The sequence below is a fragment of the Lepidochelys kempii genome, chromosome 18, assembly GCF_965140265.1.
Source record: "Lepidochelys kempii isolate rLepKem1 chromosome 18, rLepKem1.hap2, whole genome shotgun sequence".
NCBI classification, from domain to species: domain Eukaryota; kingdom Metazoa; phylum Chordata; order Testudines; family Cheloniidae; genus Lepidochelys; species Lepidochelys kempii.
Window position 1 is genome coordinate 22,837,002 of NC_133273.1, and position 16,039 is coordinate 22,853,040.

A 16,039-nucleotide genomic window follows, 5' to 3' on the forward strand; every position below is an offset into this window, starting at 1 on the left:
AAAATCATCTGGGAACAGTATATTTGTCAAAAGCTTGCACCCTTTCCCAATTCTTATGAAATGCATGGTGAACAGATTTTCATTGAGGCTTTCCAGTTAGAGCCAGAAAAAGTCTTGGGAAAAGACTGTATGTGCAATGGAATGGACTAGCAAAACCACTCAACCATGTTTGCAAACTCTCCTTGCCCCCACACTTTGTGTGAAGTTTAACAAAGTTTAAGCAACATACACATATCTTCACTCTCTACGCAATCTATAGTTAAGATACAGAATAGAATCCAGTGTCATGACTTTTCCCCATTAGTGTGTGAATATGAAGGACCCAGTTTAGTGTTATAATGGAATTCTGTACAGAAAGCATCTTTCTCAGAGATGGGTGCTTGTTCTGCATCACTAATCACAGACCCTTACTAAGCCACCCAAACATTGGTGGTTTCCCTTTGGCCTCTCTAATATTAAAGGACAGCTCCTAGGGAAGTGAAGGATCATATAGAGTGAACTGTAAGCTCTTCAGAGCAAGGACTATCACCTGCTATTTTTATGTACATCACCTAGCACAAAAATCCAGACACTGCCAAAATAAATAATTTTATAAAGTATATGACAGAGCACTTGGCATGAATGTCATATAAATAATGAACACCAAACAGCTGACAAAATAAATGAGCAATGTGTATTTTCTGATGCATTATCCTTCCTCCTTTTCTCATGTGTGTTCACTCAGTGGCTGGTTGGCATTGGGTTTGGGCTACTTAGCAAGATTCTTGTACGAAGCTTTTAAACCAACAAGAATGCTCTGTGCCGTGTGTGTACTGAAAACCTGTAGGGTGGTTTTGATGCACCTTCGCTAAAGGAGAGCTCAGAAGAGCTTCTTTTTACCTCTGCAGAGCTCATGCTGGTGGGGGGCATCTTGTAAACTAACACATGGCTGGGGTTATGCTGGGCGCTTCCTTGCAGTGGTAAGATCACGTCCGTGGAACTCGAGTCCAGCACAGGATTCCAAACAGTCCATCGGATGGAATGCATATAGGCTGCTTTCGTCAAAGAGGAAATGGACAATGCCTAGGATTAAAAATATATATGAGAGTAAATAAACAGATATGAAGAGCATTTGGTGTCGTGCCATAACTCTATCTCTGTGCCACTCTAGACTGCTGTCATCCAACCCAAAATCAAACAGGAATTGGCCATTAGCCATTTTCTGCCTACTGAATGGTAATAATCATCTGCCTTTAGCCATCTTTCGTCGGAACCTCATCATCTCCAAGCAGAGTGACAGGCATGTTGTCTGCAGCCTTTTCTTTTCTGTTTGTTTGGCTTTCAACCCTAATCAATATTCAGAATGAACAGTGCATCACATCATAAGCGATGACCTAAAATGAACACAGATGCATATATATTTCTGCACAACCCATGAATATTAGAAAAGAAATTAGCCTCCCATCTCACTACCATTGCAAATATTCGCAACTACTCCACATGGTTAGGCCTCTACCGGTTACTAATGTACACACACAATTATTGTTACTGAAGAGACTGCTATTGCAAACCTGAAAAATCCTAAATCTCTGCATGTGAAGGCTGGATGTTCCTAGGACACAGGAGGGAAGCTATATTTACTGAGAGGCGAGATACCATATTCTCTCATCTACCAATACAGAAGGGTAATTTTTCCAGCTGAACAACAATAAATAGGAAGGACACAATAAACGACTGTGAACGGCAGCACTCCAGTATTAGTTCAATATGGAGAAAATGAATACCGTCCACTGCCCCAGGGCTCTTCCCTTCAGTTACGTATTTCCCCTTGTGACTTCAATATTGTAGCCATAACTTCCATTGTCTCAACACAATTTTGAGGTGTACTATTTTGAAGCATGCTGTCTGTCTTTCCAGCCCCACATTTTGCTCATAACGTAAAAAATTCTCTTCAAATCCCTGAATTTGCAGGTCTTAAAGAAGTACCAATATTATCTTTCTTTGTGAAAAGGAGCTGCTGAGGCCTCGTGGAGAACTTGGAATAGCTTGCTACCTGCTAGTCAGAGACAACTGTGCTTAGATTTAGCACAAGTTTTTTGGCGTCTCGTCTTCATACTTTGTCACTGGGAACATCTGCATGAACAGGATCAGCTGTCTGAGGTCACATATAATCTCAGAGGCATGGCTGGAGACCGTCCTGGCTCCTAGTTCCCTGCTTTGACCATTGGACCGCATTTGGCTCTAGAACGTTTTATTTTACAAGTACAAATCCGGTTTATCCACAACGTAAGTGTAACAAATCTCTGCCGTGTGGGTTACCGATACAACTTTTCCTGGCAATCAGGCTATGTGATAACCGCACTTCATACCTTTGTGACATAATCCAAAAACAGAGGAGGAAAGGCTGTTTGGTTAACAGCATGTAACGTTTTCCATACCTAGCTCTCAAAAATGACAGCCCCATTTCTCCTGCACTATGACTATCTGGCCAAATTTCAATCCAGAGCCAACATAAACTTTGCCTAGAAGGGTTTACAATGTGAGTGCTAGCACGGACCCTGCTGAGGGATTACCATCATTGCCATAATCATTGGGACTGTGTTTCCCACGACGACACATTGCCCGTATAGAGACGGAGATTTCTTTTCTGCTGCAAGAACCAGTGAGACCATTAAAAATAATTTTAATTCCCACATTGAAATGGCAGTATAAACAGTATACTTCTGAGCCATGTCCTCCAAGGTGGGAAATGTATTCTAAAAAGAAGCTAACGGGTTCCACTCAGACAATCACTTTAAAAGTTTCCCCTTAAAATCAGACATTATAGAAGGGTATGTATAAAAACAAGCTTACAGGTCTGTCAGTGACTGAAATCCCTCTTGTAGCTCCCTGCAAAGTGCTGATCATGGTACAGAGGACACTGCGATTAGCATGGCAATCAGCTTTGGGATCAACCGCTCTGCATAAAGGGAGTGCAGAGGTTAATTGGGTTCACTTTGAAGCCATTGATGGCCTGGCTTGACGGTTCCCATCAGTGCAGTTTACAGCACACCAGCATGTCAGATGGATGCTAATCCTGTCTCAGGCTCCGTAACCCTTTAGCAATGTCAAAGTCACAGACAGACGCTCTGCGAGCAGCAGAGGATTCAGGATTGCTCAGGTAGCACCTGTGTGCTACTTGAGTTGACATTCCAGGCTGAATTATGTGTGTCAAGTTCAAAGGCAAGGACAGCGGTGTGGACAGCATCCCGGTGCACCACGCAGGAGAGAAGAAGAGGGGGAGATGTAGGCAGGGAAGCAGGCTCTTTGGTACAGAATTTGCTGCAGTGGTAGCTGAAAGGAGGGGACATTGCCATGGGCATGCCAAAGGGATTCAGAATAGTTTAAAAGCACCTGCATTGGCCCAGCTTTCCCACCCTTCTTCTTTTCTTTTTTGATTTGCAGCACATACAGGAATGCCCACTTCCCATCAGCCTCGTTCTGAATGTAATATATCCATTGGAGGCATGCAGCTTAAACATCTCCCTTTCATGTCCCCAGTGCTGCCAGATTACTCTTTAGGGAAGGGGTTTCCTCATTCTGTGCCTTGTTCAGAGCCCAGGACAATGTCAACAAGGACAGAGAGACTTCAAAGAAGTTTGCAAAGACTCCATTTTTCAACTGGGTTTATTCTGCCAGCAACAAAATCTATGAACTGGGCAGGAAGTTGCAATGAATTACCCTTCTCAAACAGTCACAGGAGAGTGGAGACTGTGGCTGAAGACCTGTTATTTACCAGCATCCTCAAAGACCACAAGCTTCAGGCACAATACAGAGCAGCATTTGTAGGTATGTTCATAAATCTCTGTTGGTTGCACAAGGCAACAGGGATATTGGAACTAGGAGCATTTCACCTCGAAGTCAGCCCACATCAGCAGTGAGCAGTCAGCCAACACTGGGTGGGTAAGGAGACAAAGCTGTCTCAGCAGCCAGAAGATATCATAACCACACTATTCAGGGCCCTCAGGACTAGATCTGAGACCAGCTTCCTTGAGCCACCCAATCTAGCCAAAACATTTAAAGGCTAAATTAAAAAATCTCCACTTGAGAGGTGGGAAGAGAAACGCAGAAATTCTGAGCTCTCTGAGAGTATCAGTTTGGAATTTATATAGGTGCTGAGTTACTGGGTGAATGTCTCTGGATGGACAGAAACAGATGAGACTGTGGCCCACGTCCTATTGTACAAGGGACCATATCACTAAAAGCACTACCATAATTGTTAGCAGTCTCAGCTGAGGGCATGGACTGACTGAGCCATGGAGGCTAAACTGATCTCCTAGAGGTGCTCCTTCCAGGGCAGCTTTAAAGCACATTGGTAAGGAGACAATGTAGGACAAGCATCTAGCTCCCGCTGCTCGTGCTGTATCTGTTCCATGGCTAAGCATGGGACTTCAGCCGACAGAGCTCTCAGTCTGGTACCTTCTTCCAGAATTAAATACACTTTGATTCTTTATTTTTTTAAACTACACCTAGAACTGGACTTTCATTCAAATAAATTTAAGTTTCTTATCAGTGTACAAAAATAAAATAAAAATCTGCATTCAAATACCCAGACCTCTGCAGGTCCTCGGGTTTTAATTTTTTAAATTCATTGAATCCAATATCTAATTTTCCAATTGTATGGTTCTCTTCAGCTTGTCTTCTCCCAATCAATACAAATCCCATCTGCCAGTAGGGCATGTGTCACTTATATAAATATCCATTTCCCCCCCAGTTTTCCTTTGGACAGCTCTAATGAGAGATGACATTTACTGCATTATCAATGACCCTCTCACAATCATCTTAGCGGGACAATTAGGGACTCATAACAAATCAATTGCTATTGATTAAGCTGCACGTTCTTACTACAAACTAATGGCTGGAATAGTAAAGGATCCCTGTAGGTGACAGCCTGCACAACATGTGCTAGAAATCCCCCAGCCCTAGAGAGAGAGAGACAGGCAGGCCACGTACATGGAACAGGGCAAGAGGAGCAATTTATCAGTCCACCAGGATGAGGCTCCCCTGCTGTCTGCCTCAGGCACTGCATGCAAAACAGACCATTTAAAAATCCCTTGTCTCCCTGAATTCGATCATCTTTATCCAAGTCATTAGGGTCTCAATTTACTAAAATAAGGCAAAAATGGCTCATCCAGACAGTGCTGGTTAACAGGGCAGAATCATTTTAATGCAAACCTACGTGTTCTCACTCTAACAATGAGTGAGCAATGCAAAGCACTGGATGACTCTGGCCATTTTAGCAATACTTTGTGTCTACCTTCTATTAAAGCATTAGACGCAGTTGTTACAGGAGGTTGCACTTGTAACACAGGCTCTTGCATTAATGAGCTTTTCCATATGGAAAAAACACAAAAGCTACATTCTTCACCAAAGAAGTGAAAATGGTCTTATTTTGGATTTAGATACTATAAACATAACCTACTGTAGGCCAAACCTGCCCCCATTTTGTGATAAAAGTATTAGACGGGTCTTTTTTAGTTCCAAAGATTGACTCATTTGTTATTTTACATATTTATGTATATTAAATATGAACCCATCATGGGTCCTAATTACATGCACACAATATTATTAAAATCCATTCACACTGAACCAACACCCAAAACCTAAAGGCTTCCCAAGCCCTCTTCCACGCTCCATGAAGCTCAAATGCTCCCACCACAGCCTGAGTCCCAGTTACTCAAACCCTCCAGGTTCAAGACCTCTGGGATAAAATGGAAGACTGCAATAAGCAAACCTATTCCAGTGTCCATACCTTGCTGAGAGCTCTCACAGGATAGCCTAGACCTTTATTTCAAAGCGTGGCTGCTAAGAGACAGAGTCCAGGCACAGCAATCAACACAGGTGATGAAGACAAAGCTGAAGGCATTCTGAAGGGAGATTCCTATCTTTAATGGAGGATACATTTATATAGCATTAACTGGACTTATCCTACCCGGTATTTCAAGGAGTGAAAACTACCATCTACGCAGGGAAGAACATGGTTGCAACATTGCATCAGATCACTTACGCATCTTGCCCAATGTCCTACTGCTGGAAATGGCCTATGCTTACTATTCAGGATATAGGTGGAGAAGCTCACATCCATTCCCATCCCCCCCAACACAATATAATGTGAAGTCTTATCCCATTGAAATCAACTCAGTGCACCAGTTCGGTGTTGTGCCTAGGGACCAGGCAGTCACATCTCATGATGCGGGGTATGAGATGGTCACACATGGGGTTGGTGTGGGAAGGAATTTATTGCATGATCCCCATTTACATCACTGATTCCATGGAATTCCTCAGCGTTAAAGACAATAATGGTAGTGAATAGCTTTCTGTCTGCTTGCCACAATTTTGCATTGCTCCAGAATTCGGACTAAAAAACTGGATGAAACAATTTAAATTGATGAAGTGAGCTGTAGCTCACGAAAGCTTATGCTCTAATAAATTGGTTAGTCTCTAAGGTGCCACAAGTACTCCTTTTCTTTTTGCGAATACAGACTAACACGGCTGTTACTCTGAAACCAATTTAAATGTGTGCACTTATCCCAATAAACGTATGCTAGCATGCATAATATTGGTACAGGGAATTCATCCAAAGTCGGTGAATTGTGTTTTTGAAATCCTCAGAACAATAAAAGATTTAAACTCACACATGGAGTTAAGGATTCAAAAAAGGACCAAGAAAGGATGAATTATTTTCATAGTGCAAAAATTCCATTTTGTACTAAAACCTAAAGAAGAATTCGCTTTTTCAAAGTTGAAATTCTCCATTTGAGCTTGCCAGAGCACTCCAGGACTGCTGCAGGCTAGGTTTCTCCATTTATAGCGGAAAAAATTAACATATAATTAGAAAGACTTCATAAGCCCATTTGTGCCACATTACATGTGGGACCATTAAAAAGCACTTTGTCATTTTGATGGGCGATATTTGCCTTTCTACTCTACAGACTGAAATAGTTCTTCAGAAGCAACATGTGAGCTACAAAAGGAGCTATTGTTTGATTCTGAAAGACACTTTATAGTCAAGTACAATTTTTGCTCCAGGTTTTATAATGTTCCAACATAACATTAAATATTTAGATCAACACAAGGTGAGAGTCAGATTCTCAATTAGCTATGATTTTAGCACAAAGGGATCCACATTAAAAGCCTGATCTAACTCCTGCTGAAGACTTCCATTGACTTCCATGGGTGTTGGATCAAGCCGTAAGAAACAAACACCACTTTCTAGAAGAGTGGGGTGAATCCGGAAAAGTTGCGTTTATGCACGTGTTCGAATTCTGTAGTGCTCTTCAGTTCTGCCATGTTCCTGCCACCTTACTATTCGCTCCTTAAAAAGACTGACGCGAATGGGTTTTGTTCACATGGGTGTTTGGGAAACGGCTGATTCTCATATACATACTTTTATGTGCATGAGAGGTTATTTGCTAATCTCCTTTCTAAGAAGGTTCAGTGGCCCAGACATGGAGAACAAGCAACATCATGTGATTTGGATGACCAAATATAATGTATAGTGAATAGATTAGCTAAACCAAACAACCCACAAGCTGAAAACTGTTTGTCCAAACTACCTAGAGAATACTTAAGAATGGATTCATGCACAGATGTCAAGAGCATGAATCATTCAAGGACAGAACAAGCAACTAAATTCCCAGCTAATCTGATTCGCAACTCTTAATTTGACCAGCTCTACTTTCTAGTTTGCAAATCAAAGGGGGTACAGAACAGTACAGAGCTGCGGTGCCCAATGATATTAACAGGCAAATAAGCCCAAACAGCTTTTAACATTTAGCCTCACTCAGCACTCACTTCAGCAATAGAAAGAAAGGATCAAATTGGCCTGAGAGCCTATTGTTAGGGGCAGGTCTAGTGATGGTTGGCATCCAAAGGTTAACGTGTGGGTAGCTTCTTTCTATGGGATGGAACATTTTAGATATGCCCTCTTTGACATCCATGAGTAACTGAGCTATTGACCCTGCTCCTTTGCTCACTGTCTATCTTTCTGGGTTCTTTCCTGGTGCCCTGTAGCATCAGAATGTTTACCAAGAGTCAGAACAACAACACTGACAGTTTCTCTCTTCTTCCTCTGCAGAGTTAGTGCAGTTTTTCTCCAACCTACACTGTAGCCACACCAGGTTGTGAGTTCTATTCTGAATGCCTCATACACTCGATCTGATTAGCAGACAACAGTCTGCACGACACCCTCAGATCACTACCAAATCCTCTGAGAAATCATGCATTCATAGGATGCCTGACCTGACAATTTTCATTATATCTGAGGGAGGTGAAGGCCGATTAGGCACGAGAGTGGAAGTGACTGTTGTTAGTGACTCTTACCAATAGCATGAGTGTTTCCCTGTTTCACTAGCAACCAAAGGATTCCATTACAGATCCCGCAGCCCAGACATTCCTGAGGCAGCTTGAGATGCTGGGGGGCCAGCTGAGCACTACATGCCTATGTGCAGAATGGGACAATGGGCAAACAGACAATAGCTATCTCCAGGTGGTGAAGTAAGTGACATTCCAAACAAGCAACTCAGCTGTCAAGACCCAATCAGCTCCTCGACTGTACTTGTTCCTAAAAGCACCTAAAATAAAACGGAATAGAAGGCCACTTCCATATTTAACTGAGGGCCTGTAAAGTTAACAGAAGAGAATGAACTGAAGACTAGGAAACCAAAGCTCTTATCTTCTGGGACTTTGTTTAGAGAGTGAAGGAGAAGCCACTGCCTGAGGGGTTTTGGGGATTGAAGGAAGAGGACATGCAATGCCAAGCAGGAGCATGAAGACACTGCTGCTGTCACAAAGCAAAGTGACCTTTTGGTTAACAAATAAAGAAGTTTCAATAGTTTCACCATGAGACAATTGGAGCTGTTCTCCAAGTCAGAGCTGCTAAGTGCAGAATATTGTAGGCTAAAATGACAAATATAATCAAAATTTCCCATTTGCAAGACCAGAGACACAGAGGGATTAAGATAGATAATTTAATTAATAAAAGCAGAGGAATCTAAAATTAGCAATCACAATTTCATTAGGAATTTTCACCAAAAGAAATAAGTCTGCTGTATGCTCTTTGAAGGATCACTTTCTTTAGGGTGCCTTTCTTCAGGTCTGTGTTCAATTTCTGTTATGTTGCAAATTTGAGATTTTTAATCAATAGTCATTTTTAAAAGAACAAATTTTTGTTTTTCTTTCATCAATGCACTTACTGTATAAGTAGATTGCTACTCAAGAGTGATGTATTGTGGGGAAAAAGCAACAGGGAGGAAAACCAGAGCATTACCAAGTGCATTTTCAAGAGTTAAGACCCAGTGATCATTTGTATTAATGAAAAGGATTAAATGTGCTAGTAATAATTATCAATAGGGAGTGATATGTTACAGTAAGTAAAACCTCTTGTGCTTTCTTTGGTTTATCAACTGAATTAAATACTCAACCACTGCTGAAATTGGAATGTGTGAGATGAGAACTCCTAAAAGAACTCTTGGTCCTGCTTTGAGCAGGGGGTTGGACTGGATGGCCTCCTGAGGTCCCTTCCAACCCTGATATTCTACGATTCTAAGCCTATATACCCTAGGTGCAAAAATCAAGAGCACCTTATGAAATAACAAAAGTTTTAAGAAGAAAGAGCCTGGCTCTACACACATTAAGGTCAATGGGAGTTTTGGGCCCCAGGGCCTTAATGTCTTTTTGTTCTACAATGTCAGCAATTTCTGGGAAAAACCACATCTTCCTTTTTGGAACACTTGACTTCCACTCTGTACTGAAGAAAGAAGTTTGTCGGGCTGTTAACTGGAATCCAGTACTTTGTTACGATGAAACCATTCCATCAGAGAGAATTTATGAAGTATCGCACAGCCTCAAAAGCAAGGCAAGAGGAGCAGTATGTGCCAAAACAGCCTACCACAGCTTAAATATTTCAGAGAAGACTTGAAAGCAACCAAATTTAACATATAATTCACAGTGTGTATCACTCAGAAACAGCTGTAAATCATCACAAATATTCGTGGGGACTTTAGCTTAGTGTATATAAGTTTACCAAGGGGGTTGGAAAACCTTAAACTTGTGACACAGCTCTGAGTCACAAGGCTCCAAAATCTTTCTTTCAAGATTCTTGAAAACAGGTTTCCCATGGTATAAATTATCAGTGCATCTACTGTATACAAAAGGTTGCACTGTAATGCAGTCTTATAGTTGTCTTTATTATAGATGTCGCACAATGTATATTTTTTATCTGAATCATTTTGTTCACTTTACCAGAAGGTCAAGCTTTCAACAGTCTATCATTTCCAGACCTTTTCTCCATTGAAAGCTTTCTACAAACTTGTTTCTGAGCTTAATTTTAAGTTGTTCTGGTGATAAAACAAAATATCAATGCAGTTCTGAGAAGAATGGTTTCATTACAATAAATGTAACCAATAATTTTGAGTTGCAAGTATCTGTCTCTTCAATTTTCCTCTCATCTAATCTGAGAATACTAGTTTAGTGCGCTGAAGGAGCTAAAATTATTATCCAGCTAGATGACATGCAGTACAATTCAGCATTTCAGAAGTTAGAAAGCCAGGCATTAGCAAGAAACTACTCAATTTTTCTTTAAGGGGCTCAACATCTTAACCTTTTCATAAGGAGTTTTTCAATAGATGGCATGTGTCTTTAATACCTGCACTAATTATACTGCAGCCAAGAATTGCTCAGAAGGTGCCATTTGTCTATTGTTTCGGTAACAGAGGATTGTAAAACTTGGTCAGAATATATAGTTACACAATAGCATTCTGGTCTATCAGGTACAGATTTATGTTCTTTAATAATTAATCACAGAAAGGCTAAAAATGTCACCGATCAACAGAACAGCGTCAAGAAGCTATCGTGGTCTTTTGGAAGAATATGCTGTGTGACTAGTTAAGGAACGTCAGCGATGCTGTACATGCATAGTTTGTAAGCACTTTGGATCCTTCCGGACACAATGGGTAGCAGAAACAGTTATTCGTAAGTGTTACATTCACTCTTACCTTCCTGTCGGCTCTGCTTGGTGCACAGAAGACATACTCCAGCTGGAAGATGATTGCGAATGCTGGGTGACGGACCATCTCTGTCAAACGAATGCGGCTTCTCAAAACCAGAGCTTGACCTACCATGCTGCGTTAGAATGTAACAAAACCACAGATTAAATGGGGGCTGTTTATTATAGTCCTGCAGAAATTAGCTTCCAGCTGATTCATTCCAGCTGCATCCCTTGCTGGTGCTCTGTTGGTACTGCGTGGCATTGAGCACAGGTCTGGAAATTATTATAAGTTGTTATTTGTATTGTGCAAGCATCTAGGAGCCCGGGCCAGGGACCAGGACTCCATGGCGCTAGGTGCTGTACAAACACAGAACAAAATGATGGTCCCTCCCCCAAAGGTCTTACAATCTAAGAGCAAACCTGATACAGACCGTGGGAAAGTGCTTCTAGAGTTACTCCTACGATGAGTTCAATTAATTCACTGACATTTTAACAGCAAAGGCTTTGTACAGCCCAAAGAACATGGCTCAACTGTATTAGGCCCAGCACCACAAGCCCCTGAGAAACATTCTTCTCTTGAACACCCAGACCTGTTGTTGGGATTGTTCTACCTCAAAAACACCACGGGCCTTTTTAAGAAAGGGACGAGTCGTTCAGAGCCCTGCTGACCCATAGCGACATGGGTTGGACAGGACCTGAATCTGCAAACTCCTCCGCTCCCTCTGCAGATGGGAAGGTGCTCAACGCCAGGCAGGATGGGGCCCAGAGCTGGGTAATGAGCTTTCTCCCTCAGCCCTGCCCATTTTCCAATTCTGATTTCCCAGAACTGAAATCCCGGGAGGGCACGCAGGAAGGCCGTCTGATGCTCTAGCCCTGTGGACTGCAGCCCATCTGCCACTGACAAGAGGAGTGACATGGAGCACCACAGGGCACCCAAAAGCAGCAGAAACCAGCCACTCCTCCGCCGTTACTGGTCCTTTCACTTCATACCTGGGTTTGGCGCTGAGGTCTTGTTTCCTGTGGAAGCTGGTTGAGCGCCCCCGAGCCACCTCGGCCTCTGGCACCACCACCACCACCTGAGGCGTCTGAACGAAGCATAAGCCATTGTGGACCCCGATGTGCAGCCGCCGTTCCTGAATGAGAACTTCGCTCCCGCCCACCGTGGAGCTATCCTGGGGAACGGGCCAATTTCACCATGGATACAGCACAGGCGGAAATAACGGTGCTGCAGAAGCGGCTCCTTCATTACGGCTACCTCCCTGGCCCCAGCCCCAGCCCCAGCCCCATCTTTGCTGGGAGAAGCTGGGGAGACCATTGCATTGACATTGCGACCCAGTCTAGGGATGAGCTACACGCTTCAGAGGTGGTGCTCAGCTCCTGCCTCCCAAATCTGGCCAGTGGGGACTCCCCATAATGGCCTTGGAGAAGTGCACCTCTCCTTTTTAACACGGTTAAGCATGCAAGTAGTGCTGTTCACCTCCCTGGGACTACTCCTGTGCTTAAATTTAAGCACACGCTTAAGTACTTCGATGGATCAGGGCTGAAGTGCTTGGCGAGATTAAAGCCCTCAGATGGGAGATGGCACAATACGACATGGAGCAGAGCCCTGCAAATCCATTTTCTTTTGTGAGTTATGTTTGCTCTTTTCCTGGTTCTCATGCCTCTAGCCAATGAAGGGGCATTTGGAAGATCAGGAAGGAAAATTTAGGCAATTAATCATAAAGACATAAAAATGGAACCTGCCCCAGAGTGATTGCTAGATATTAAAGTGTTTTATCTTAACAGAAAATCCACAGCAAATATGACAAACAAACAAGGATTTTCCTCCCGGTCATTATTGCTTACTAAATTATATATTTGAAAATGAACATTAAACCTTAAAGTTCCTTTATCTTCCCATTAATCAAAACAAGTTGACCAAACTGCAACCTATTAGTGTTTGAATATTCCAAACATAAACCACGGAGAGCAGCTTTCTGATGATCAAAAAGAAAACCAAGAAGTAAAATGCTAAAACGTAATAAAATTACTTTCATGGTGGAAAATTAGCACACTGTCCCTAAAGCAATCTTGCGCTAGTGCCATTTTTATACGTGTGTCTATTGTATACAAAACAAAGCAACAGCCTTACGGTACTTTCTCCTTCTTTGCTCCTTAAAACTAAAATAATCGCCTGGTTTTTGGGTCTCTCATTTTAGAAAGTTTCCAAAATAACGTTGTAGAAAAAACACAAAAGTGCTGTCGCTGTTGCAAAATACCCAACCCCCAAAAAAAACAACCCCCAGGCCCACTGCTAATTTTCAACCTTTCACGTTCCTCCTCGACTAGGATGGGGTAAGTGGTAAATCGCTGTCGTGTAAGATGAGCACAGATAGAGGACAATGCAGTTCGTCGTGCAAACATGCAATTGTTTTGCTTCTCTGGTTATTAGGGATTTCTTTTCAATCGTGGAGGGACAACAGTACAGAGAACTGGAAGCACTGCAGAAACAGCTCCTCCCTTGGCCGGTGGTATTTTATTATTTCACGGAAAATGGCTGTGTGTTAAGTCCCTGAATAATTATTTTAAACACCGAATCAGGAACTTGTACCTAATCCCTCCTTTTTAGCTACCTGGGGCTTTAATAATAGGATTGTGACTGCAGGGATTTAGATCACAAACGCTGTGTGATAACATCAGCGGTAGGCGATGCCAATACCATGCCCCGTGAACTGCTGACTTAGCCAGAAATAAAATTTATCCCAAAACTGGCAGCTACACATGCATATCTTCTATCTGTGTTACCTCCAAATACTGCAGGGCTTAGGTATTTGCACAAACCCCACGCTGATTCAGCTATTCAGGGCAAAGGCTTCTTCAGTACAAGTCCTGTCCGTTGTCTGGCTACAGAGTCTGAGACCCGTCGTATCAAGACTAGCCATTGCAGACAGATAAAGTGGCACCTGCTCACCTTAACAAACGGGAGAGTATGCCAGAGAAGGACATGCCAGCGCTCACTAACTCTCATTTATTGCGAATGCATCTGACGGAGAATCTCTGTCTTGTAGCTGAAGATTCCTGGGCCAGATACCATGACTGAAGCAAGGCTGGGGCAGATCATTACAGGGCTGGGAGTATGAGAGAGCGCCCAGAGGCTTTAGAAAATTGTGATGGCAATTCACTAGGCAGTGCTTCTTGCCCTTGGCCAGTACTGAGCCAGTGCCTCGCCTTTGGGCTAAAGGGAGGTTGGTGCAGTCTTTGGGAAAAGATGTAAGATCCAGGTCTTGCTGTCTGTGGTCATTACATTTCCTAAGGTGCTTCTCAGGAGTATAGGGAAATTACTCTCTGAATCCTGGCCAGGTTCTCACTTGGCCAATCATATGGCAGCTCCCTACACAAGCCTTCAGTTAGATAAGGTATTCTGCACACCTTGCGCTGAACTGTTGTGTAGTGTGGCTTTGCACGGTTAAACAGCTACCACATTTCATCCCAGAGCTTGCACTTCAATGGTAGGCAAAGTGCTTCACAGAGATGGTTTATTCAATTGCTAGGAAAGCTATTAATATGCATCTTGAAGAAAATCACCCTATCAATGTCAGTCTATTAGCATGATAAAAATACCGAGATGATAAAAAGAAAAGGAGGACTTGTGGCACCTTAGAGACTAACCCATTTATTTGAGCATAAGCTTTCGTGAGCTACAGCTCACTTCATCGGAATCCGATGAAGTGGGCTGTAGCTCACGAAAGCTTATGCTCAAATAAATGGGTTAGTCTCTAAGGTGCCACAAGTCCTCCTCTTCTTTTTGCGAATACAAACTAACACGGCTGCTACTCTGAAACCTGTTGAGATGATAAAGGAGTTATTAGTGTTGCCATGATATGTACAGTACCTTAAGTAAACGCTCACTGTTGAGTAAATCCAGCAGCTCTTCCTCAAACTTTTCTAATGAAGGGTACAAATGAATGGACAGCTTATCCAAGTACAATGTGACTGATTTCATGAGGTGGGGTTTTCGAAAGAAATCATCTGAAAAGACATCCAGCCATATGTTACACTGCAGTCACCCAAATATGGCCTTGATAGTCAATCCCATTCTCTGACCAAAGCAGAGAATACAGCTGAAATACGTGGTACTCACAGGGAACTCACAATAATGAGCCCTCATCTTTCCACAGCTAAAATTAATAAACAAATGCTAACTTTGGGAGAAGTCTATTTTCTCCTTCAAAATGCCTCCAGAAACAAATTTGACAACCTAGTCACTAAAAGAAAGTAGATTATAAAGGCAAAGGAACATCTGTTACTTCTTCAGCTTAGTTTCTTTTCACGTCTTATACTCTTCTCCAGCCAGAAAGAAAGCCAGCTGTTCTCCTCCTCCTATTACATCTGCTGTGAAGCATCCGGAGTCTAACACACTAGGAAAGCCAACAGGTCAGCCCGATAATTTAACTGGTACCAATGTGGGGAGCCCCAAGTCCACAACAGATTCGATTATCCCTATGCACCCGCTTGAGAGAGCGAGCGCACCACGCAGCAATTTGAGGAGAAGATGCCTATTCAAGCGCCAGCATGAGTTGCAATGGGCGGAATGCACTTGCAGTTGCATATTCAAGGAAAGGACAATAGGGGAATATGTGACAGTCAAAAATATTGGGGGTGGAAGAATAAGCCATTCTTGTTCCCTGGACTAGCCCCTTCCTGGGTTATTTACTTCCCCACCCAGCTGCATCACCACTTTTTTAAATGCACAAGGCCACTCCTTCTAAAAATGAAATCTACGTTCCGATCCAGAACAGCCAACGAGCAAGAACAGGATAAGGATGACATAAACCGAATACAGCCCTCTACTGCCCATCTCTCTCCTGACTTCTGTTGTTCTAGCAAGTCACGGTATCATTAGAGTCTTCTTTAGCCCAAGATACCCATACCCAGCTCAGACCTGCTCCATGAATCCAGACTGACTTTAAGCACAGTGTTTATTGCAGCAGCATGCAAAGAGTTTCGAGCCAGAGAGCAGTGAAGTAGTGGATGTTTAAGAGAACCTGGGAGAAT

The 16,039-nt window shown here is 42.7% G+C and overlaps 1 protein-coding gene across 11 annotated transcripts in view; it reads right to left on the reverse strand.

Moving 5' to 3' along the window:
* Positions 1-16,039, reverse strand: part of NPHP4 (nephrocystin 4) — a 100,534-nt gene that overhangs the window by 52,017 nt on the left and 32,478 nt on the right. For 8 of the 11 annotated variants that reach the window (XM_073316238.1, XM_073316232.1, XM_073316237.1 and 5 more), the window contains 4 exons: positions 14,877-15,013; positions 11,996-12,177; positions 11,013-11,139; positions 880-1,062 (listed from right to left, as the gene is read on the reverse strand). In XM_073316238.1, coding sequence (XP_073172339.1) covers positions 880-1,062; positions 11,013-11,139; positions 11,996-12,177; positions 14,877-15,013 — 629 coding nt within the window. Of the gene's footprint in view, positions 1-879; positions 1,063-2,832; positions 2,912-11,012; positions 11,140-11,995; positions 12,178-14,876; positions 15,014-16,039 lie in introns of those variants that run through there. The other 3 variants (XM_073316240.1, XM_073316241.1, XM_073316242.1) reach the window with 3 other exon arrangements.